The sequence below is a fragment of the Diabrotica virgifera genome, chromosome 2 (genome assembly GCF_917563875.1).
Source record: "Diabrotica virgifera virgifera chromosome 2, PGI_DIABVI_V3a".
Lineage (NCBI taxonomy): Eukaryota > Metazoa > Arthropoda > Insecta > Coleoptera > Chrysomelidae > Diabrotica > Diabrotica virgifera.
Genome location: NC_065444.1, coordinates 128,012,657 through 128,039,884, shown reverse-complemented (window position 1 = coordinate 128,039,884; position 27,228 = coordinate 128,012,657). Strand labels below are relative to the sequence as shown.

Here is a 27,228-nt window from a genome sequence, read left to right as displayed (position 1 = left end):
AGGGGGTCAGGGCCGATTCAGAACCGGTGTAGTTTTTAAATTTTGACTAACCATAAACCAGGTATAGGACTTGGTAGGTACAAAATGGCATATTTTTTGGGGGTATATATCTTCGGTTCAAGAAGAGACAGGAGAACCGCAAATACACCAAATCAATAGTGTTGAGTTATGCTTTCAAATGGTGTATAAGCCATCAGGATTAGACATACACACGGTTCAGTATAGCCGAAAAACTGAAAAACAAACTTTGAAAATTTTGGTTTTTCGACAATTACTCAAAATTTCAACCTACGAATTGCGCCAGTAACTGAGCGTTTGTAGAAAAACTCTAGACGAATCTAAGGGTGTATACTTCATATCCGGGAAAATTCGAATTTTTAAGTTATAGGCTTCATAATTATGGTCAAGGTCATCTAAGGTCAAGTATGATAACTAAAGCTATTACAGGAATTATTGAGCTTGAAAAACCGTTTTTTCCCATAGGAAATAGATTTGATCATAATTATGAAGCCTATCTATCTATCTATCTAGAGGATATATCAAATCTATTTCCCATAGGAAATAGATTTGATCATAATTATGAAGCCTATCTATCTAGATAGATAGATAGATAGATAGATAGGCTTCATAATTATGATCAAATCTATTTCCTATGGGAAAAAACGGTTTTTCAAGCTCAATAATTCCTGTAATAGCTTTAGTTATCATATTTAACCTTAGATGCGTCAGATATTACTTGTTAATACGTTTCAAACTCATGTTTAGTGATCAAAATCGGTTAAGCCGTTTAGAAGTTATTAAGCTACAAAAGTATAATCCAATTAACGATTATTCCCGAAATGGTTTATGTAGTTGTAGTGGTTACGACGCTAAATTTGATCTGGCAACGGACAATCCGAGTATATTTACCGGCCATCCCAATATTTTTTTCAATATATTTCGAATAGAAAAAAATCTAGTGTACATTCGATAGACACTAGATCATTTGGGAGATAATGCGACAAAGGCGACCATTTATAAAGTTTAACGTGTATTCTAGAAACATTGCATTCAACTTCATACATTTAATTTATAAATAACTTTGAAAAACTCCTGATACAAGAATAAAAAACCGCTAAACGGCGTAAAAATGAGTGGCGCATACAATATTCCAGCTACAAAAGATCTGATATGAATATTACGTGGCGCGAAAATGTATTTTCATTTTGATACAAAACAAAATCCTAGTTTTATTTTAAAAGATTTTTCCATAATATTTGCTAAATTTGAAGTAAACGCGCCACAAAAGAGGTTCAAAATTCAAACTGTATCAAAGTTACTCTTTTGTGGCGCGTTTTACTTCAAATTGAGCAAATATTATGGAAAAATCTTTTAAAATAAAACTAGAATTTTGTTTTGCATCAAAATGAAAATATATTTTCGCGCCACGTAATCTTCATATCAGATCTTTTGTAGCTGGGATATTGTATGCGCCACTCATTTTTACGGCGTTGAGTGCTCCTTGTAACAGTGAATGTGTCTTGGTTTGTCTACTTCTAGTGCATCTTGATTGTGATTGTAGTATGTATTAAACTACATCAAGATTTTTCGAAGGAAGAGAATGGTATGTGGTAAGGCTGTTAGGTTGTGTAGCTGCTATTGTTTGGTTTATTGGAGCTTGAGGTTTCATTTCTATTTTTCGATCGTCCGGTGATTATATCTCTGTGACTTTCCTTTTCGCTGTTTTTTTACAGTGGAAGATGCCTTCGATCATTTTTCAACAGCTGAGGTCTACTTTATGTCTCGTGGCATGTTCATAGATGAATAAGGCTAATGAGTCTTGTTTATTTATAGTATATGAAAAAAGGGTCAATACTCACAATCTTTATTGTTCTTAGTAAAGGCGACCGGTTTCGAGGCTTACAATATATGCCTCGTCCTCAAGGTCGAGTGTAAGAGTTTTAAAAAACTTAAAAGCTAAAAGTACAAAAATAGACGGTTACAAATAAATAGGTAACATAACAAACCAGGATCATATTAAAATTTAGAGTTGGTCATAGAATTAGAATAAAAATTAAAATAAGCCAACAAATAAAACATTATTATAGTGAAGTATAATAGTTGAAGGAACCAAGGGTATTATAAGGTTAATACGGACATTAAACGTTGAAGGTACCAAGGGTATTATAAGGATAATAACGCCTGAGGTCAATGGTGTATATACCGAGGGCCTTTGGCCCGAGGAATATACGTTCACCGAAAGCGTTATTATGTATAATACCCGTGGTGCCTTCAACGTTTAATGTCCAACTAAATTATTCTTTATATGCAAAAGATTTGAATGAATTTTGAATTAATTATTTTTCATATGAGTGTATTTAGCAGCAATAGTCGTAACGTAATTGTGGTAACCATAGTTTTACTTAGGTTGTTATTTGTCAACTTGACAGTATTTACCTAGTTATTTAAATTTAATGCCCTAGGGCATTATATCATACTTAACTGACTTCGAAATCATGTCATTATTTGTCAAATAATATACCAGTCGAACATTAACATTATTATAATATATCGTGTTTTAGTAACTATGGCTTATTTTAATTTATATTCTAATTATATTATGACTTAACTCTAATTTTAATGACCCTGGTTTGTTATGTTTTTTATAAGTAATCGTCTATTTTTGTACTTTTAGCTTTTAAGTTTATTAAAACTCTTACATTGGGCCTGACGATGAGGCATATATTGTAAGCCTCGAAACCGGTCGTCTTTACTAAGAACAATAAAGATTGTGAGTATTGACCCTTTTTCATATACAGTGGACTCTCTCCCTATAACGTTCGCTTATAACGAGGTACGCTAGATGTCCCATGAAATTCCTATTGAACCTCTATAACGAGGCATAATTGGTTATAACGAGCAAAAATGAAATCAAGAATATGTTTTTTTACCTGTTTTTAGCGAAGTAATGGCTATAAATAAAGACCCCAACTGCTTATATATAGAAATTCCCAACATCTATGTTTCTAGGCCAGTGGTCTAATAAACACCGCCTGCAATAAACTTCTTTCTGTTTATCTATCGACCGATATTGAATACATATTGTAGGAAAGTTACAATTTACGATGGTAAATTTACGATGGTACGAAGTTTCATTCGACCATCGACACCTAATAAACTACGTAAGAAGCATCAAAACATATCAATATTATTGTTATCTGATATAACGAGATCCGCTTATAACGAGGTATTTAGTCCGCCATTTCAGTTCTCGTGATAGAGAGAGTCTACTGTACTATACATCATGGACTCACACCTGCAACCATTTCATCTCTTTCATCTCTTGCTTATTTCTTAGACATATTCATTCAGTATTCGCATAGTGTGGCTGAGATTCCTTGATTGTTTCGACCTATACATTTTTGGTAACAAGTTACGCAGAATATACTAAAAACTCCTTGATTTTCTAATGCATAGGTATCTTGATTATTTCTATCGTTGATTGTATGATGTGAAGTAATGTATATGTAATTGTAATTCTATGTTTTGCGTAAAACTCGTCCAAATATCTTTCTAATTTACCTGAAATACGACGACAAAACTTTTGATTAACTTTCTGTAAGATCTTTTTGTTATTGTTTTTATGCTGCTTTGTGTATGGGCCCTTCTTGTAACCATTTGGTCTAATAGTATCTTCTACTCTTGCCAGTTTTTGTTTTTTGCAGGACTGTCATATAGCCGTAGATATCTTGTTTTGATCATTAGGAAATCTGTGTATGTGGTGGTTTCTGATAAATGACTATCCTAGATAGCCTCCTTTCATTCCGTGGTCTTAACATCTAGCATTGGAAGTAGATTGTTTGAACTCCAGCTCCAGTATGAATTGTATTTTCTCAAAAATTAAAATGTTGAAATTTAGTTATATCAGATATGCTCTATTGCTCGAAAATACGAATCAAAGTTACCACAAAAAATTGCCAAAAATATGTTGAGAAATAAAAACATAGAAGCACATAAAAAATTGAAAATAGAAAAAAATGAGTAGTTCTGATAACCAAGCGAGTCAAGATATAGACTTAAAAGTAAGCCTTTATTATAATATTTCAAACAGTATATAGAGAGCTTTTTTACTTAAGGATAGCACTTACCATTCCGTTTGACGTTAATCCTAACCCAGCAGCGCTTAACGAACTCATATGATGGTGATACGAAGCTGCGGATGGTGGGGCGGGTGGAGGTGGGCCTGAAACGAACCCTTGGGTATGCTGATACTGATGCCAATGTGTCATAGCGTGATGAGGATGAAGAGCAGCATTAAGATGCGGATGTCCGCCACCCATACCTGCACCGAAGCCTCCACCGAAGGCACCTTTGCTATCTAAAGGCTTCATCATGTCACCCATCATGCCGCCCAAAGACAGACACGATGCACCCGATTTTTTCTTTTTACTCTTTGAAGAAAGTTTTCTGTTGCGAGTTTGAATGCCTTCCTTTTTCATCGTCAATGGCCTGTTAACCTGGAACAAAAAATAAATAGTGTTAAGAAAAGGTCATCGACGAGAAAGTAACAGAAAGGATTTAGAAATAACAGGTGTGTCCAGAGTTGAGAGTTGTAAAGTAACAACAAACAAAGAACATTATACCAGGAAGACTTTTGATGTTTAAAATATGTGGAAGTTATACACTCGTTTCTGCAAATAGTTTCAGAGGACCGCAAATGATTATGGATAGAAATTAGAGATAGAAAGATTTTTTTATAGAATGTTTCGTTTCACCCTTTTTGGACGATTTTAGGTACATTGAAACCTACTGCAGTAAGATGAAACTGTCAATCAGATTAACGATGACAGAGATAAATATAATTTTCTAAATTAAAATTAGCAATCACAATTTAATTATAAATACGTACAAATAATAATTGATATTCATTCACTACAAATCAACGATGATCAACTTGATACCAGGGAAGGCGAAACGAAGACAATATAAAATAGCCAAACAGAGAGCAAAGAAAGCAAAATATTTTAATCAGATTAGATGTATCCGAGATGAAAATAATAAAATACTAGTTCACGAAAAGGATGTCAAAAAGAGATGGAGAAAGTACTTTGACAGCTTATAAAATAAAGAATTTGACAGACAGCCTGTGGAGTCAACGGAGACAGTAGCAGCAATGGTCACCAAAATAACAAACGCGGAAGTGGCTCAAGCGCTTCACAAAATAAAGAAAGGAAAAGCGGTAGGACCAGATGATATTCCTGGGAAAGTATGTAGAGCATTGGGAGAGACGGGAACAAGGTGGCTAGCAGGTTTATTTAATAGAATTATGGAAGTCGGACAATTGCCAGACGAATGGAGAAGCTGTATACTACTACCTGCCTACAAAAACAAGGGAAATATACAACAATGTACAAACTACAGGGCTATAAAACTGCTTAGCCACACCATGAAAATATGGGAAAGAGTAATTGATAGACGGATACGTGAAGAGACTGAAATATCTGAGAATCAATTTGGCTTTATGCAGGGCAGATCAACAACAGATGCAATTTTCATTATAAGGCAGTTGATCGAAAAATACAGGAGTAAAGAAACAAACGCTCATGTGGTATTCATTGATCTTGAGAAAGCATATGATAGAGTTCCTCGAGAGATTCTGTGGTGGGCACTCAATAAGAAAGGAATCCCTGGTGAATATGTAAAGATTGTGAGCGATATGTATGAGGGAGTAACGACTAGTGTTATGACAGGGGTGGGAGAGACTGATAAATTTCATGTGAAAGTAGGATTGCACCAAGGCTCGGTGCTTAGTCAGTATTTATTCTCATTAGTTTTGGACAAAATAACAGCGAAACTACGGGTTAACATTCCATGGTGCTTAATATATGCTGATGATGTCGTGTTAGTAGCAAATAGTGAAAGAGACTTAGAACAAAAATTGGAACAGTGGAGACAAGCTCTCGAAGAAAAAGGTTTAAAACTTAGTAGGACAAAGACAGAGTATTTGGAATGCTCATTTAAAGATGGAGTTACTACAAATAAAATGGTATCTTTGGATGGTGAACTGATTGTAAAAAGCAATAGTTTTAAGTACCTGAGATCGGTATTACAGAGTAATGGAGAAATAGATGGAGATGCATGCAGTAGAATTAGGGCTGGATGAATGAAGTGGAACGAAACGAGTGGTGTGCTGTGTGACAGGAAAGTTCCAATGAAGTTGAAGGGAAAAGTCTATAAAACAGCCATAAGGCCGGCTATGATGTACGGAACTGAATGTTGGGCAATGAAAAAGAAAGAGGAACAACGAATGCATGTGGCGGAAATGAGAATGCTTAGATGGATGAGTGGAGTGACAAAAAAGGATAAAATTAAAAATTAGTATATTAGGGGAAGTCTAGGTGTGGCACCAATTAATGCCAAAATGAGAGAGCATAGGTTGAGATGGTTTGGTCATGTTCAACGTCGAGGCGTTAATCACCCAATACGAAGAATTGCTGAAGTGCAGATTTTTGGAAGGAGTAGGAGAGGAAGACCAAAGAAGACGATTAGGCAGGACATGTTGGTAAAGGGGATTAATATTGATATGACCCAAGATATAATTATGTGGAGAAATGCAATTAGGTAAGCCAACCCCGCATAGGGATAAGGCAAAAAGAATGATGATGATTCACTACAAATATAAGGTTAATTTATACAGCACTCTATATTGATCGAAGTTCTAAAAGACATTGACTTGGGCGGCAGAGTCGTTCGCATAGTTGCAGTATTGGGATCAAACAACATCAGTTTTAGTAGATGGTTTGGAATTAACAGGCTCTTAATACTAAAAGAGGAGTACGGTAAGGATGCCTCGCTCCTGCTTAGCAACGTTTACTCCGAAAGAATTTTCAGAAATGAAAAATTTTCTGAACAATAATAAATAATAATTGTGAACGGTAAAGTCATCAATCATTTGGAATATGCGGACGACGCAGTACTCCTAGCTTCTACTCCAGAAGATATCGAAACACTATTTGATATTGTCAATGAGAGTTGTAAGGAAGCAGGTATGGATCTGAATATACGGAAAACCAAAATACTCGTAATAAACTTGAGCAAGTTGATCAAATTGTTTACCTTGGATAACGGTGTCACGGCGAAATTAGATCCAGGGTAGAGCAGGTCACAGCCGCTTTTAAAAGGATGCCCAAGGTATTATGTAACAAAGACCTAAAATTGGTATTGAGGACCCGCCTACTTTGCTACTAGGTACGTGTTCTCGGTCTTACTTTATGGTGTCGAGTCTTAAACTGTAAATAAAATCGGTCTTAATCGCCTTGAGGCTTTCGAAATGTGGTGCGATAGAATAATTTTAAAAGTTTTTTGGGTAGAGAAGATTCGAAAGTCCACAATACTAGAACGTCTCAGCAAGAGTACTGAGATTATAAAAAGCATCAAGAAGAGAAAGCTTGAGTAATTCGGACATGTAATGAGAGGTCCCAAATCTAGGTTGCTAAAAAATATTATGCAAGGGAAAGTAGCAGGCCAACGCAGTCCGGGACGAAGAAGAACCTCATGCGAGAGGTTCATGGTTGAAGAACTTGCGACATTAGTACTGTGTTGATATAAGCATGCTATTTAGGGTGGCAGTGAATAAAATTAAGATAGCTATGATGGTAACCAACGTTCTGAAAGGACATGCTGCATGAAGAAGATGAACTGATGGACTGATTGAAGAAGAGGGATGACAATATTAGACAGCATACAATACCAATATACAATGTAAACTGAAATAGTTTAATATAAAAACAAGCTGAAAATAGCGGCCACTAGGAATGTGAATATAAAGACTAAACACCATATTAAATATTTTCTATTTACTGGTAAAACTGGATGAAGTTGCCTACTAGACTTTACGGATAAAACCCGTGAAATGAACTAAACTCTATATCTACATGTTTTAGTTCTTATATGCTTCTTGGAAAGCCAACATCTTTAACATTCAAAACGAATAGGTACTGTCGGAAGAAGAAGGATACCTTAAAATAACGATGAAAACTAAAAATTGTGTCCTATCTCCGTCAGATCGGTTATTGTTATATATTATAATATTATTCAAGATATAACTTTAAATAAAATTGCATAAAACTTTTGTAATTGATTATGTCACACTTCCTCAGTTTACGATTGAACCATTTCAATGCTAGGTAGAACTATTAAACGTTTTATTACTAGTACTAACTCTTTTAGTGCTGCGTGGTTATTGGTTAGAGGCTCTTAAATTCGAATATTCCATCTGGTTATTACTTCTTATATAATCGTAAAATGTTTAAGTAATACGATTAAGAAGCCGAATTGTTTACTAAGTGTGGTATAAACGTAGATCGTGATTATTTTTTTGGATATTAAGATAAGCTAGAATTGCAGAGTTAGGTATGTACGAAATGCTAGATCTTAAAGATAATGTAGAACACAAGTAGCAGATGAGTCAGAACCATTTAAACTATAGAGGTAATAATAATAATTTTAATGTCAATTTAAAACAGTTCGTGGGTACTATAAAACAATTTAAAGAAATAATACAAAATACCTTAGTCTCAGCATTCGTTATGGCTTGCAAATTGTAGAAGCCTCGGAGGTGTTACCAGAGAAGGTTCCCATTGTTTTCAATCTGGTAGGATGTAGAGTAACATTTTTGGATGTTGCTTTATGTGCTATTAGATTGAAAACTTAGTTTTTGCTAGCAGTTGCCGCTAGGGCATCCCTGCCATTTCGTTCGTTGCAATCCGTGACTACACGCCGGGGTTTATCCTAGTTGGGTCAGAGAGAGCAGCATATCTGCCTCCTGATGAGAGACTAATAAGTTTAGAAACCGGTAGAGGTGCTTGCTGCACTCTCTGATTGAACTGGAATAATGATGCGGCTGTGGTTTCGTGTTGCAACGAAATTGAAAATGGTTATTCATTTTTGAAATACAAAATACATTTGGATGACTTAACAGATGCAATGAAGGAGACTGACAGTCAGAAAGAGAAACACATAGGTAATGCACTTTTTTAATTCGAATTTTAATTTTCTATAAATCTCATATATTTAAAAACGTCACCAAGGGTTATGCATAGGAAATACCTGAGTTTCTGTCCATCGCTCTGGACACACTGAAGATTGGGTGCTCTTGTATTATCTCTAACCGGAGCTGTGCGATCCGGTTTTAGGTTTGCTTAGGTTAGTTTTAGACTGCTGTGCTTTTAGGTTTTCATGGGTTTTAAACAGCTTTCTAAATATAATGTGCCAAATGTGTTTAAGGAGGTAAGATAGGATCTTTGAAATCCGAGTACATATTTACAATATTGGGAACTCTTTTGCAGTTTTGGTGGAACAAAATAAAAGTGAAAGCTGACTTAACCCAAGTAGCAAAGCTTAAATGGAAGTTCGTCGGACACAAACTAATGCAGAAGGATAAAAGATGGGCTAAGACGATTATATGTACAGGTGGAACCACAAATGAAAAAGGGGAAGGCCACAAATAAGATGGTCAGATGACCTGAAGAATCACGCCGAGTCAAAATGGATGAAAATGGCTCAAGATAGAGAGGCATGGAAGAATGAAGAGGAGGCCTATATCCAAGGATGGATGTTTTGGGCTGATTAGATAGATAGATAGATAGATATCTCATAAAACTTATGTGCGATCATGTATTTAGTATCAACATTTTTAATCTTGTCAGCTATTTTCTAATTTGGCAAGGATTTTTTTTTTTTCATGTTTATGACATTGTAAGTTATATTTTGCAGTTTTTACATACATAACTGTGTTTTTTCTGATTAACTGATTTGTTGGTTTCTTACTTATGTCACAGTTATACAATCGCTTTGGCGAGATGGTGCCAAATTCTCTTTCCTGTACTCGTTTTAAGCAAATGTTTTTATTCGCTGCTCTAAAAGTTATTCGTTGAATCGACTAACACAGTGAACTACGTTAAAGTACTGATATTTCTAAGATGCAAGTCATAAAGTTATTATATCCTGATCAATCACATATAAAATCTTTCTTTGAAGTAACTTTCATTCTTATTATTCCGTTAACATTTTCGCGAATATTTTCGCACGCATCCTGACACATAAAAGTTGTATTATCGTAACCCACGTTACGTCTAATTGGTAATATACCCACGTATTTTTTATTACTGCTAACGCATATGCGGCTTTTATTTATTTTCATTGTTAAATGCGGCTGAATGCATGATTAATAATAATATGCATACTTACTACGGACTTCAGAGAAATGTTGTAAATAACGACAACATTTGAATTCATCCGGTGGAAATGCAATAAACAATGTTCTTTTAGAGAGTCTGATGATGAATTTCTTTACGAATATGTTGAATTTTAAGACCTCCTGGATAATAAAAAAGAGTGTTGTGTGAATAGTAATTGTAATTAAATAGGGACCAGGGTTCATTAAGAAAATATTAATCGCTATTAGAATGTTATTTACTACAGTAATTGCTAATAGAGGTTGTAAAATATAAGAGAATAATAATATATGTTCTATATATAAGTATACAGTCATAATCAAATCAAAACCAGTATCTCTATTAAGTAAATATCCAATTCCCTGGGACTAAGAACCTATGGACACAACCTGGCAAAGATAGCTTGGCCAAGACAGCCTCGCCACAACTGACTCATAATACGGTGGGATGTATCTTCATGCTCAGGGGATGTATGGTACAGGGAATAAAGTGTTACCTAAGTGATGCCCTAGTAAGCTGGCAAACTCTGGAGGATTATAGCCTTGTAGGGACAGATACCTAACCTTGTCGGATAGTAGAGCAAATACTGCCTGAGAGCATTTTGTTCCAATTCATGGAAAAGGAACGAAAACAAAAATAAAAAGGGATCGCCATAAGAGGAAATAGGTGACACCTGAGTCTGCAAATAAAAATGTAAATACATCTGCTCTGAAAACTAGAGAGCCTAGACTACTTCCAGATTGGTCTCATTGGTCGCAATCCGGGTACTACAGGCGAACCTTCAGTAGGTACAGAAAAATAGCTTTGACAAAACTTAATGAAGCAATGAAAAAGTTCCATGTCGCTTTGATATATACCTATGGTTATACCAGGGCCAAAGAGATATGTATAAGAAGTTGATGTATTGAAAACTTGAACTCTTCTAAAAATAGAAAAAAGTGTAGAAACATGGATCTTAAAGTTGAAAAGGACAGCTGAATAAGGTCTCACCATGAAAATTAAAAATAGTACAGGATACTGAATATCATACTGAAAATAACAAGGTGATATTATCTGATATAATTATAACTATTATGATAACTATGAAAGGTTTTTGAAAAAGGCCGCCATTTTCCAATACATTTTTTCTTTGCAGATATTTTTTGAATTTCAATATAACTAATTTATAAACAGTATTTTATACACATGAATATTAACTTATTTGGAAAAGTAGAGTACTTATGAGAGAAAAATAATAACATCAATGTAGTGTTAGTTGCAGGATGCGTGCAAAAATAATAACTGCATTAATAAATCATCTGACTACTTGTGGGAATTGCATTAGTAATTTAATCGTTTTTTATTAATTATTATATTATTAATAGCTTTTTCATGCTCCTCATTAATTAAAGAATTACATTTTCCATTATTTGCTACCTTTTAAAATTTAAATATATTGAGTACATAGCTAATCTAATAGTATGGCGTTAATTAATTTTTATTTCCAGTTACTTTTTTCTCTTTAGACGAAAGAAAGATTATATGATTCTGTTTAGAAAAAAAAAACAAAATCTGATTTGGTATTTTAGGTGTGCGAGGCAATGTTAAATTTGATGGGACATTAGGATTGAATCAGAGCTCAGTCCATATTATTTATTTTCATTAGCAATCAGGCAACAGGGAAACTCCTAGGTAATAAGTAATATAAGTTAGTCCTTAATATATGTTGATGATGTGGTGTCGATAGGAAAAACTTCTTCTTCTTTTTGTGTAGACATGACTGTAGGTTTTTGTTGTTTAAATGTACCTCTAGTAAGTTGTTGTTCCATTGTTTTCGTGGTCTTCCCACTGATCGTCTTCCTATTGGGGAACCGTCTCTTGCCGTCCGTATTATATATATATATATATATATATATATATATATATATATATATATATATATATATATATATATATATATATATATAATCGGTTTATAACGTTCTACGACGTCTTCCGATTCCCAATCGCCATTGCTCTCGATCGTAGCACATGTCTTCGTTCAAGCCTCTTTCTCCGATTTCCCTATGGATTCCTTCTATCCAGCTTTTCCTAGGTCTTCCTCTCTTCCGCCGTCCTTTTGGTGCCCATCGTAGCACTTGCTTGGGTAATCTGTCTTCTTCCATACGTTGTACGTGGCCAAACCATCTTAGTTGCTTTGTTTTTATATCGTCCATTATTGTATGCTTTACATCCATTATCTCCAATATTCTTGTATTTCTGATTTTTTGTATTCTTGATATACCAGCAGATCTTCTCCAGAAGTCCATTTCAGTTGTTCTGAGCATATTTTCGGATTTTTCTTTAAGTGGCCAAACTTCGCTGCTGTATGTTATAATGCTCTTAACAATGCTGTTATAGATGTTACGTTTATTTTCTTTGGAGATACTTTGGTCCCATAGGATTTTGTTCAATAATGCAATAGCTTTCCTTCCTTGTGTGCACCTTTCTTGGATATTCTTGTCCAACGTGCCATCTTGTGTAATTGTAAGACCCAAGTATTTATATTCCTGACAGTGATTAATAGTTATTTCATTTTCCAACGCTAGATCCTGCTGTATACCTCCAACGCACATATATTCCGTTTTCTTGGTATTCACTTCTAAACCCCAGTTCCGGTACTCTTCTATGATTTTTCGGGTCATATATTCAATATCGTGATAATCCTGGGCCATAAGAATCTGATCATCCGCAAAACATAGAGTGTATAGCATGTTATCATCATTTAGCGGTATACCCATATTCTTACATTTCCTTTTCCAGGATTTCAAAACTTGCTCTAAATATATTTTAAATAGTGTCGGCGATAGACAGCAGCCCTGTTTAAGACCCTTATTCACTTCAAATCCTGACGAGATTTCCTTGCCTAGCTTAACTTTTGCTATATTATGTTGGTATAGATTTTTTACAGCTTTAATGAGGTTCAGACTGATGTTAGTTTTTTCGAGGGCTTCCCAAAGTTTACTTTGTGGTACAGTATCGTATGCTTTTTTTAAGTCTATGTACACTAAATGCAGTTCTTGATTGTAGGCTATTTGTTTGTCTATTAACTGTGTTACACAATATAGGTGGTCAGTGGTGGATCTGCCAGCGCGGAAACCGGCGGCGAAGAGCAAGCCGTCCGTATTACCTACTCTATTTGTTGTCGTTCGGATTATGTGATCGTTTCTAGAATTATTTTTGTCCTCTCTGTGTCGGGTCGTGTTTCTGCCGCTTATGTCATTATTGGTCTGATGACTGTTTTGTAAATTCTGCCTTAAATTTCTTTTTCGATATTTTTATTTCTCCATACCTACTGGTTCATTCCGGCAACCTGCTGTTCTGTTTGCTCTATTCACTTGATCTTCCACTTCTGTTTCGAGCTTTTCGTAGCTTGATGCCTAGGTGTTTTAACTCCATCACTGTTTCTATTATCAGACCCTTCAGCTCTAATTTACATATACAGGGTGTTTGGTAAATAATGAGCCATAGCTTAACCCTAGATTCCTGAGCTTAAAATAGGTCGATTTAAGCTAACTTACCTTGGTACAAAAGTTGATAATAACCGAAATACAGGGTGTCAAAGTTAAACTTTTATTTTATTTATTTTTGAATATTTCCTGACAGGCATGGGACAACAACACGAATTTTGGTAAGTTGTGCTGGTATTGTACAATCTACTAAATTATGTTAAACAAACGTTTCTGGCTACTACCAGAGGCGTACGACGGGGGAACGTGAATGGTTGATCCTTCCCAAATTCTACGCCACTGGCGGAATTGATATTTTAGTGCAATTTTTTGATTCTCCAATACTTTCTATGTAAAAAACATACTTCTCATTCGTAACGATAAAGCCATTAGTTTTCGGGATATTTGAAGCTAAAAACGAAGGAGCATAATACATTAATCAAAATAAGTGTGCATGTTCATTTTTAAATATCTCGAAAACTCATGACTTTATCCTTACGAATGAAGAGTATATTATTTGCATAGAAAGTATTGGAGAATCTAAAAATTATGCTAAAATAGCAGTTTTATCAGTGGCGTAGAATTTGGGAAGGGTCAACCATTCACTTTCCCCTGTCGTACGCCTCTGGTAGTAGCCAGAAACGATTATTCAACATAATTTAGTAGGGTGTACAGTGTCTACACTTCCTGCCAAGTATCACACGGATATGTCAAATTATTTTAAAGTATTCTTTTTTTTTAATAATTTATTTTTTATTTAAAACTTTAAGAACTATGTGTGCCCGATACTATAAAACTATTTGACATATCCTTATTGTACTTGGCAGAATGTGTAGGTACTGTACATCCTACTAAATTATGTTAAATAATCGTTTGTGGTTAATACCAGAGGTGTACGACAGGGGAAAGTGAATGGTTGACCCTTCCCACATTCTACGCCACTGACGAAACTGCTATTTTACATAATTTTTAGATTCTCCAATACTTTCTATGCAAATAATATACTCTTCATTCGTAACAATAAAGTCATGAGTTTTCTAGATATTTAAAGTTAAAAATGAAAAGGCACACTTATTTTAATTTAATGTAAAGCGTTCGTTAAAACTTCGTTTTTAGCTTCAAATATCTGGAAAACTAATGGCTTTATCGTTACAAATGAAGAGTACGTTTTTGACATAAAAAGTATTGGAGAATCAAAAAATTGCACTAAAATAGCAATTCCGCCAGTGGCGTAGAATTTGGGAAGGGTCAACCATTCATGTTTCCCCGTCGTACGCCTCTGGTAGTAGCCAGAAACGTTTATTTAACATAATTTAGTAGATTGTACAATACCAGCACCACTTAACAAATTTCGTGTTGTTGTCCCATGCCTATCAGGAAATATTCAAAAATAAATAAAATAAAAGTTTAACTTTGGCACCCTGAATTTAGGTTATTATCAACTTTTGTACTAAGGTAAGTTAGCTTAAATCGACCTATTATAAACTCAGGAATTTAAGGTTAAGCTATGGCCAATTATTTACCAAACACCCTGTAGGTAGGAAAAGCTGAACCGGTTAATAAAGAATAAAAACAGAGACAATGGACGCAAAAAGACGTATAGTAAATGCTTAAAGCTAAGTATAGTAACTACTGGAAATGAAATGGAACTTTGAATGGTTAAATATTTGTAACAAGTAACAGTTTGGAAAGATTGGAAAGGGAGATGTTAATGGTAGAATGTTAAACAGGGCATATCTGTGAAGAGGATTAATATTTTAGAGTAAAAAATAAAGAGAAATTGGTAAAAAAGGTATGGAAAATAGTTAAAAGTATTGTGTTAAAAAAGCATTGATTTATAAAGTTGGTTAGCAACATAAATCATCTTCTCAATCTGCGATAATAATAATATTAAATATAATATTAAAATCAACTTTCCAGAAGAGATAACGTATCCCCTAACCCTAACGCACTACACAATCGTAACATTAAAAGATTATTGTCTAAGTTCTTAGGCTACTCAAAACCTTTCTCCCCTCTTGAAATGGCGAAATATAAAAGCATAGGTATTTGTACTGTAGCCACCCTACAATGTACACAAAAGTTCCGAACAACCCACATTATACAGTAATTGCACCCAATCTGAACATTTAAAATCGGCTAACTTCCTTTGGCAAACTCAAGCAGTAAGTATTATGTAATAATTAGCCCTTATTGCTAAACTTAGTGCAGGATAGGCTTTAGATTGCAATATGTTTTATAACGTAATGCTTTATTTAATTTTACATTTTTGCATTTTTGTTCTATAAGAATACAAAACTTTTTATGTTTTATTGTTAGTAGGTATTAAAAATATTTGTTTGTTGTTATTCATAAAATATGATAAAACATAAGGAAATATTGATACGTAAATTATTATTATTATTATTTAGTTTTATATTAGGAAACCTATTAAGGAAGCAGGAAGAAGAAGAAGAATATTATTTAGCTTAATGACTTGAGTGTAATGTGTAGTGTGTGTGTTGTTAAGTAAATGTCTTGTTACTTAGTAAAGTCGACTTCATTGTCTTTGCAAAAAGACGCTAACTGTATCTGAAAATCTGCGGTCCCTCCGATAGATAAATTAATATATTCCACACAATCTACATAGTTTTAATTTGTTCAGTACATATTTAAAATCAACTCCCGTTTCGCCTATGAAAAGTGTCCTTTTGGCTTTTCTAATTTGTCCAATAAATTATTACTCAACTCTTTGAACCGTTTCGTATTGTTAGATTAGAATTATTTTAATGACACTGAAGCTTTGGTGGTCACATCAAATGCGTTTAAAATTTACTCAATTTTTCAAAACTTATATTTTGATTCCATAAAGTTGAACATTCCATAAGCAAGAAGACGTGTAGGTTCTAGGCTACAGAGATCTAAAAAAATCAAAGAAGGAGTTCCTCAAAGAAGCATATTAGGTCCAGTCCTTTACCTGTTAGACACATACGACATACCTGAACTAGAATATGATGGTATAGTCGGTTCGCTAAACTCAGAGACAACTGGCTAGTGATTTTAGTAGATAATTTTTTTGTTTTTTGACAAGTTTGCTAAAATTGGCAAAATTACTAACTATTTAGTAATTATTGACTATTTAGTAATTATTTTTTTGCCCATTTTACCAAATTGGCAAAATTACTTACTAAAAATCACTAGCCAGTTGTGTCTGAGCTTAGCGAACCGACTATAATATAGCAACATTTGCATATGATACTGACCCTAGCAGTAAGTGATACCAGCGAAAATCAACAGAAAAATTACATCAAAAATGAATAACCATTTTCAATTTTTGATTTACATGTTTACTCTGATTGGAGTACGAAGGGAACCACTCTCGTTGGAACTTTACCGTGCTGAGCAGATGGGACGTGAATTATAAATTGTAAAATTCCCTCATCTTCTTTAATCTCAGCATCCGTTATGGCTTGCAAATTTTAGAAGCCTCGGAGATGTAACCAGAGAAGGTTCCTATTGTTTTCAGTCTGGTGGGATGTAGAGTAATATTTTTAGTGTTATTTTATGTGCTATTAGATTGAAAACTTAGTCTTTAGAAAAATTACAGTTGTCAGTAAATAAAATCCCTAATTGGATTAAAAAATGAAAAATCAAACTAAATCAATCTAAATCAATTCACGTTAGTTTTACAATTAAAACATCCAAAGCTTGTCTGGACGTCCATATTAAAAAGAAAAGGGAAGCACTAGGTATTCGTTACAAAAAAAAAATGTATTGGCTGATGGGAAAAAACTCAGCATTGTCCATACATTGTCATAAGAAACAACGGCTATACAAACAAATACTGAGACCAGTATGGACGTATGGTTACCAACTCTGGAGCTGTATCAATTCAAGAAATATGCAGATCTTTCAGATATGCAACATCGGTGATGCTCCTAGGTATATCAGAAATGTCCACCTCCACAAGGACCTTGAGATAGAAGATGTAAATAAAGTTATCAAGAAGACGGCAGGTAGTCACGAAAAACAGCTCCATAGCCATGTAAACATCGATGCCATAAAGCTCCTCGATAATACTACTATCCTCGATAGTACTCAAACGAAGAATAAAACCATTTGAGTTAGTGTATTGTGTTAACTAGTGTAAAAGTATTATAGCATAGTGCTGTGTTGTGTGTTAGCTGTAGTGCACACTTTTTAGATAAAATAAGAGAACATCATAGTTGTCCCAAGAAGGTTAATCTAATAGAATTTAAGTATAATATAGCAATAAAAGTCAAACAAGAATTGATAATTGGTCAACTGTGACCAGATTTCAGTAGTATAAAAACATTTTAGGTTTTTTAAATTAGAGTTCAACAGTAAGTTTCAATAAATCGATCCTGAGAGACCAAAGAGATTCTGATCTATATTCGTTTAAAACAAAAAACAGAGTTACAAATTACTGCAAATTAAAATAGCAATTTGTTGTCCTAAAAGATTAATTTCTTAGTTCCAAATTTAAAAAAAAATGAAAATTTCAATAGTTACGTTTCAATATGTGGGAACCTTCTCTGTATGTATTTCTAAGTGTTCTGAAAGCTGTCTTTTGACATAAAAGGACCTATTTGGTCCCTAAAATGGGCCGGCTTGCAGTCTATCATTAAATTGTTCGCTGAAGTGAGGACAACTTGTCGTGAATTGTTCCCAAAATGATACTTTATTGTGACAATGCATAAAAGGAGTCCCGGGGTGTCTGTTTCAGGATGTTAGGGATATCGATACTCTTGATAAACCCTGTATGTCGACTCAATTGTGTCTAGTTTATTTTAAGTGGGGCTTTAGAAAAAAAATGAATAGATTCTTGTTTATGAACGTTGTTTATGATTGTTGTAAGATGTTTATTTCTACAACTATACAAGAAGATGTTTGAAGATATGTTTGAAGTAGAAAATGCAATATATAGTAATTATAAAATTTATATATTATAAAATTTCGTACAAATTCAAGGTAGACTAAGAAATGAGCATGTATCAGAAAATAATTAATGGATTTGACCGTCAACAACTTAGGTAATACATTAAGAACAATAAGAGCGAAAAGAAAAATTAATTACAGAGTGGTATATATGTTATAGTCAAAGCCCGAATTTCAGGCACTCCTAGGTTTGACTAGGCAATCCTCAGGTCTGACTGACGGTCTTAGTCAAAACCCGAAATAAATTACAGTTTCGGCCTTTGACTAGTCAAACCTAGGAGAGGTTAAGTTGGTCAGGCAAAGGTCGAAATTCAATTTTATGAAATCGGGGTTTGACTAGTCAAACCCCGATCAGCTATTAAAATTTGATTTGTTATATTAGGTTTAACAAAACATCATTTTTTAAATTTATTGTTTATTATTTTTATAAGGTCGTAATTGAAATAAAAAAATTGTGCTTATTCTCACATGTTGAGGCATTATGGCATTTAGATTTGCACAATACGTTAGACCTTCTACACTTATATAATTTTAAAGAGCATTTCTTATGGCAGTAGCATTTTATAAAGCCTTGTCCTCCAAATTTAGAATCTTTTGTACTAATTTCTTTTAGAGACAGCTAACGTCTAGAACATCTTCGAAATTAGGTAAATTCTCTTTGCATTATCTTATTTGATTTCTTGAAAAAAGTGTGTTTATTTTTCCTTACTTCGTACCAACTCTATATAAACCGTCAATTGTTTTATCGTCAACTGTGAAAGAAGATTGCAATCGGAGTAAAAACTAAGTATCACCATAATACTAACGAAGCCCTTGGACCGTCGTCACTAGGAGAGGAAGAAAATTGTCAAACAATTCAGACTACTTCTTCAGATGTGGTTTGTTGTATTTGCCAAAAAGAGAGCTCTGACGCACATACGTGCATAATTTGTAGTCTGGTGGTACATGTTGTATACGCGGACAGCACACTTTTGGTGCATACTATGAAGGTTTTGAAAGAAAAGTTACATGCATGCTTTGTGCACACACAGAAAAGATTAAAATAAATAAAGGAAACTCTTTATGCCCAGGCTAATGCTATGGAACAATTAAGTAAAAAAAACCTCCAATTTCGATCGGAAAAACTGTAACAATACCGATCCCTAGCTTTGAAACAGCCAAAGAAGATGCTCGAAACATTCTGGGTATCATACAAAATAGACGGTTTATATAGAGTTGGTACGAAATACGGAACAATAAATACACTTTTTTCAAAAAATCCAATAAGAGAATTTTCTTAATTTCGAAGATGTTTCAGACGTTAAGCTGTCTCTAAGAGAAATTAGTACAAAATATTCTAAATTTGGATTACAAGGCTTTATAAAATGCCACTGAAATAAGAAATGCTCTTTAAAATTATGCAAGTGTAAAGACCTAACTTGCAACTCTAAATGCCATAATGTCTCAACATGTGAGAATAAACACCAATTTTTTATTTTAATTACGACAATATAAAAATAATAAACATTAAAATTAAAAAATGACGTTTTATTAAACCTAATCTAATAAATTACGACATTTTAAGCTAGATCGGGGTTTGACCAGTCAAACCCCGATTTCATAAAATTAAATTTCGACCTTTGCCTGACCAACTTAGTCTCTCCTAGGTTTGACTAGTCAAAGGCCGAAACTGTAATTTATTTCGGGCTTTGACTAAGACCGTCAATCAGACCTGAGGATTGCCTAGTCAAACCTAGAAGTGCCTGAAATTCGGGCTTTGACTATAACGTATACAAACTGACATGTGGTGACTATACAAAAACTTACATCGGTCAAACGGGCAGAACCTTTGACAAACGCATAGCAGAGCACAAAAAGACTTTCAATAATAGAAAAACAGTTTCTACGTACGCACTTCATCTTCTAGATCATTATCATTCTTTTAACCCGCGAGCAGTCGCGCCGTTAGATAAAATCTAACATTTTCTCCTTTTTCTCGATAACATGTTGAAAATTTTGCAATTTTGAAAAAATTCCGTAAGTGGCTCGAGGAAGGGTGTAGTAATGCCTAAGTATTTTTTTCTTCTTCTTTTTGTGGAATGTATGGCTTTGGGAAGAGCCAATTAGCTTTAATAATTGTTAGAAATAATATTTCTAACATTGCAAGTAAATAAAAATACTATAAAATAAAAATTTGTTGTAAATTTGTATTTAAATTCGTATTGTGAGATAAAATCTAACACGCGACTGTTCACGTTACAGAAGTGAGCGCGACTGCTCCCGGGTTAATGAACAGTATCAAATTCCTCTGTTTAAAATAAAGGCCTTAAGCTATCCTTATTAAAATCTATGGAAATTAAAAAATTAAAAAATGCAGATACAATTCTGAATGACCAACTTGAGATAAACAGCTCCCCACTTCGCAACCTATTCAATTAGAGACTTTAAAGTTTAGAGGCATAGTAGAATCACTTGGGAAAGGTAGTCGGCCGAAACAGCTGTAGTAACGTTAGTTTAAAATTAATTTTGTGGTATAGAAAAGTATTGAAAGCAAAGTTTTCAGTGTTTTATTGTTAAATATCATAGAAAATATAAGAACATTGGAAAGAAGTCAGATGAGAGTGAAATCTTTATATACTATCTATATTTTTCCACCGCCAACTTGGATTCATTAATACTACTTGTACTTGTAAATATTTTTTGTCATCAGTCCTGATAATCTTCCCACAAGAACTACACCAAGAAACAATTTAACTGAGTAATAACTAACAGTAGCTGTTGGCTTTCCTCTCTTCTCTTATTACCATTCATAACCGATCGCTTGATTTATATTAATTAGAAATACGTCTACGTTACTACCTCAAACCCTCAAGCTCCATCTACCCATCCGTTAATTGACTAGTGACCGATTTCCCAACCACAAATTTAACTGCCGTCTTGTTAAGACCAATTCATATACATCGTAGCCAAACATTCCACCAAAACTAGAACATGAGTATATAAAATACAAAAATATATTTACCCTTTGCAAATTCTATTTAATATTTAGCTTATTCTGAAAATGCAATCAAAACAATATAGACCTGGATCCGGCGTACCAAAAAAAAGTTGATTAATGGCAAGCTGAAAATTTGTTAATAGCTTAACGGTGTCTAGTTGGACAAACTTTGATCTATGGGAACACTGAAACAGGGGAAGTTTTAATTATGGAACAGTTTAAAAATTTGGAACGTCAGACTACGAAAACGTTCCATGTATTTTGTCGGACAGGACTTTAAATTGATTTGTCACCATTTCATTAAACTCTCATGCAAAAATCAGTCTGGTGTTTATCACCAACTGGGCATTTTAATGAGTGGAACACGAAGAACATGTCAAATGACACGAATTATGTTGGTTAGTAATAGCAGTCCCAGTCTGATTTTTACATGAGAGTTTAATGAAAGGATAACAAATCAATTGGATGTTCTGTCCGACAAAATACATGGACGTTTTCGTAATGTGACGTTCCAAATTTTTAAACTGTTCCACAATTAAAACTTCTCCTGTTCCAGTGTACCCGTACATCAAAGTTTGTCCGACTAGACACCGTTAAGCTATTAACACATTTTCAGCTTGCTATTAACAACTTTTTTTGGTACGCGGGATCCAGGCCTAATATCTTTTAAATTTATATTCCGACACGTACTTTTCACGAATACCAATTATGAGTAAAATTGGGGAAAATCAACTTGTTGCTAAAATTGTAGATATATTTGTATATTTCGTACTAATTGTTCTCATTTAAACCGTTTTCGTTTAGTCGCTATTCCTCTTGGTAATAATTGACGTCTAGAAAAGCAAACGAAATAAAATCAAACGAAACAGCGATTGAAAACTCATTAAGATGATTTTGTAGTACTAATGTGGCCTCCAAAATGAGGCCCAATTTCTTTTTTTTTCACTATTTATTCATACAAAGTTCTTTACTTTACACACACCATACATTTCCTTCTGTCTTGCTTTTTTATTCTTTAATTTGAAAAGTCTCTTCGCAGTCTAAATCAAAGCGGAAATTTTTTAAATTGCATTCCAATACAACCTGTGATAATAATATATTTTAAATATCGTGGACTGAGGTGACTAAAATTTCTTCAAAAATACTTGTTTTGTATTCTTATCAAGTTCTATTGATGAATATTTGGATGTTCCATAAGTCCTGGATATACCTTTAAATGTACATATTAGTTATCTCTTTATTTACGGTCCTAATCTTGCTATGATGACGTATGTAAGTCATCATCTTGAGAAGAGACTGGAATCTTTCTAGGATGTCTTTACTAGATCTTGATGTAGTTTCTGGCACTCATTGCTTTTATAAAGTTAGTTCCCCGCTGGTATTTGGTGTAATTAGTTTCTCTCTTTCTGCGAGTTTCCAATAACATACTGCCTTCGGTAGCTTTTCTTCCCATTCTACCTAGATGCCCGTACGATGTCCGTATAGAAACATCTAATTCCATAGCAGTGGGTTATATAAGGTCATATTCTATCTCCAGGTTTCTACATTATACAGTGCGATACTTTTTATGGTCTTATTGTAGATGTTAATTTGTCCTCCTTTACTAACGTCTTTGTGTCACGATATTCAATCTATTTACTGCTCTGCTTCCTTGCGATGTACTTTAATTAATCTCTTGTCTGTCTTAATTTTACTCATATTCAGTCATGCCTTCTCGTACTCCTCTCTTAATTTCCTGGTAATCTATTCTAACTAATCTTTGTCATCTTTCTAACTAATCTGCAACACAATCTGGTCATCTGAAGATGGTAACGTATATATGTTTTCCACCTCCCTCTACCGAAAGTATACTTTTCCGGACCTGATTGTAGGGAGCAAAGTTGTACTTTTCCTCCCTAGGGAGGAAAATATTTTTCCTCCCTAGGGAGGAAAATTAAAAGTGACGTCATGGTATTTAATTCATGAAATATAACTTATTGACGCCCTGTACAATATCTATTTTCTATTACGTAAGTAACTATACATTTTAACGTTTATTTAAAAACACTCTGTATTTTGCAGAATGGTGAAAAACAGTAAATTGTTATTCTGATTTAACAATGTTTACATTAATAATTTAACTTATATTTGACAGTTGATAGTTATATTGTACCTACTTGTTAGTTTTAGTTCTAATAAATTTTGTTGGTTAGTTACATAAATAAATTAAGTAAAATGAAAAAATGACTTGTTATTTGAGGAAGGTGGAAAAACCATATGTATAACATGGGAGTAAAGTGCCTTTTCCTCCCTTGAATGATTACTGCCCTCCGCTACGCGTCGGGCAGTAAACTTCATTCTCGGGAGGAAAAGTAGCACTTTCCTCCCTTGTTATACAAATAGCTATTTCTTGTTCAGTGGTCTCTCCTCCTCCTGACATTATTTTTAGTTTATTAGTGTATGTTCCACATATATTTTAAAAACGTGGGGACAAATAGCAGTCTAATTTAAAGCCCTTATTTGCATACAATTCCTTTGTTTCCTTTTTATTTTTAAAGAAAAATACCGTACATTTTCTTGGTGATTTTTGTTAAGGTACTGCTTATATGCATTATTTCCATTGCTTCCCACAGGGGAAGATCTATTCTTCCCAAAAAGAAGAGATCTTACTCAAATTAGTTTTCTTCCTATTAGTTTTAATGCTACTACCCTCCTTATATACTTAGGTACCATAGACCCAAGAAAGAGATGGCTGTCCAGTACAGCCAGCCGTACCGCGAAGCTGTTTGGACGGTAGTAATTGGTGACATATTAGTATTAGGTGCTTGATCACCATTGTATTGGTAATAAATAATAATATTGATTTATAGTTTTAGTTTCTTTATTTGTCACAGTTTGCTATTTTTTTGTTTGACGAAATTTTGGTGGAATTATCCGAACATGACAGAAAAAAAACAAAGATAGAAACTAATAGGTTTTAATCCTGAGAACATCGTGGAAAAAGAACCGATAAATCTTCCAATATTTTCAGTAGCCAACATTTTATTCATAAAACATTATTAACTGGAATTAGTTTTTTTGATTTATAGAGCCCATCATTATCCGAAAGAGAAACGTAGAATTACTCTCCTCAGAATGAAGTTAGTTCATTCATTAAATCTGATCGCTAACCCACACACGCTAAAATATTTTGAAATTGGATAATGTGGAAGTAGTTTTTCCAGTACTATATACATAGATCTGTGTATTAAATGAAATTGTTTAATCACTGTTAATACTATTAAATTGTAATTAATAAAAAATAAAGCTAAAGAAGTAAATATGCTCAACAACACCATGAAGAATAAGTGCCTAGTAATTTCCAAAGAACCGATACGATGCAAATTGGAAATTGACTCCAAAACTGTGGAACAGGTGAATCACTTCAAATATCTTGGTGCGGAAATAACAAGCTACGGAAATCTCGCAATAGATGTCAGAGAATAAACAATGAAAGCAGCTAAAATCTCGGGATGCTTGAAAGAAATCGCATGGAAGAACAAATATCTAAATACAAAGCAAAGTCAAAATATAAAACAACAATAAGACCTATTATACAATATGCGGCAGAAACCAGACCAGACACAAATAGAACGTTACAAATCTTGAGAACAGTTGTTGAAATAAGCACACTAAGAAGTATAAAAGGCAAAACTACGTGACAGAATAAGAAGTGAAGACATCAGACAAAACTGTGGGATACAGGACATAGGAAGGTGGATCAGACAGAGATGAAGATATTGGAACAAACATACAAAGATAATGGAGGACAGCAGACTCATTAAAAGCGCAAAACGAATAACCCAGTAGGTAAAGGACTACAGGGTAGACTCCCAAAACGATGGCGAGAATGCTGGATCTCATCGTCCGGGGAGGACGTCAATGAACAGGCAGTAGCCTACGAGCATGATCGATAATGCAAGAAAGAAGAAGAAGAAGAAGAAGAAGAAGAAGAAGAAAAAGAAGAAGAAGAAGAAGAAGAAGAAGAAGAAGAAGAAGAAGAAGAAGAAGAAGAAGAAGAAGAAGAAGAAGAAGAAGAAGAATATTATTAAATATACGAAACTGCAAATGCACTAGGGAAGCCAAAAGCATAAAGCAAAAGATTTTTTGAAAAACAAATAGAACTGTATTACTGCAGTTTCCATGGATATTTATAGCTTGATGCAAAAACATAGTCATTACCTGGAAAACACTCTTCTTAAAAGAAGCTACTTCTAGTAGAATCCACATCAGTTTTGTCATTTCAATGCTTGCTAGAAAAACTCTACCTCCAAAAAATGTTCGATTAGAAGTTACGGTAAGACTCTTAAAGTAAATTAAATTTTTTATTAAACGTGAATTTAACTTTTATATTATTTCAAAACAAGCTGCATGAAATTACTATGGTCGTATGATGCTGCATTTATGCGCATTTCAGCAAATTATAGTAATAACAATAAAATTGAATGAAATCTCATTGACAATATTACTGTTTCTATTAGCGAGCTAACAGATGCATAAAGTTCTGTATTAATTACGTTCTTCTGCTATTAATTTGACAGTGATTCATATCTTGTCTGGAAAATGGACATACAAAGCTGACCTTGCGTCAATCGTGTAAGAACTGTCGACTTCTGTAATAGCTCTCAGAGATAAGATTTAAAATGCGTGAATAATCGCGGTCTGGTATTTATGCGATCTATGAAAGTAATAACGTTTTGTTGCACCTATTTGAATGCCATGATTTGTATTAATATGGTAGTGGATCACCTGCAGAGGCGACGCAAGATAACGATACGTATCTGTCAACCACCTTGAGCTTCCTAACTAAAAAAGTAGGGGAAACTGAGGTAAAGTATCTCAGTCTCGCGGAAAAGAATTAACTATGAGTTTTACTGAAAATTCAATATAGGGGAGTGCAATTAGAACGAAAATATGCATTGTTTCGGAAAAATTCAAACAAGCTTATATTTTTCTAAAACTTTTTTTGTTAGTTTATATACTTGTTAAAGTAAAAAGTTCTACTCGCAGATTTGGCCGATAATTGTTTATTAATTGTTTAAACAATAAGAATTGTTTTGTATAAATAATTTTAAAAATATCGTTAAATTCAACATTTTACTTTGATCAAATATGTTTCTATTTTGTTTTTGATTATGCTGAATCCGAATATTGCATTGCAATTTGAAAATTCTTATAGGTACAGAAGCTCTTATACAGTCTGCGTAGCTAGGAACCACATGGAAAACTTTTTTATTATTAATTTTACGAAAAAAAGTTATTCTTCATAAAATGCTCTGGATAGTCAAAAATCTAAAACCCAACCATCAGATATCAAATTTTATCAATTTTATACGAGTTAGTCAAAAATATGAATTTTGTTAAAGAGAAGTACCTTTATATTCCAGAATATCAAAAAAGGATATTATGAAAAGTTGTTTAAAATTAAAAACTATGTTATATAGTTTTATAAATATACAATTTCATCATTCTAATCGAAAAATTTTTTAATTTTTTCTCCAATTACGGGTACTCATCATCATTTTTTTACAATTATGATAACTATTTTATTATCACTTTTACGAAAAAAAGTTATTCTTCATAAAATGCTCTCCCTAGTCTAAAATCTAAGACA

General features: G+C 33.7%; 1 protein-coding gene across 2 annotated transcripts in view; it reads right to left on the bottom strand.

Moving 5' to 3' along the window:
* The window catches only part of LOC114327335 (GATA-binding factor C), a 361,986-nt gene that overhangs the window by 10,019 nt on the left and 324,739 nt on the right, over positions 1-27,228 (bottom strand). For both annotated transcript variants that reach the window (XM_028275923.2, XM_028275924.2), the window contains exon 6: positions 4,128-4,496. In XM_028275923.2, coding sequence (XP_028131724.1) covers positions 4,128-4,496 — 369 coding nt within the window. The remainder of the gene's footprint in view (positions 1-4,127; positions 4,497-27,228) is intronic.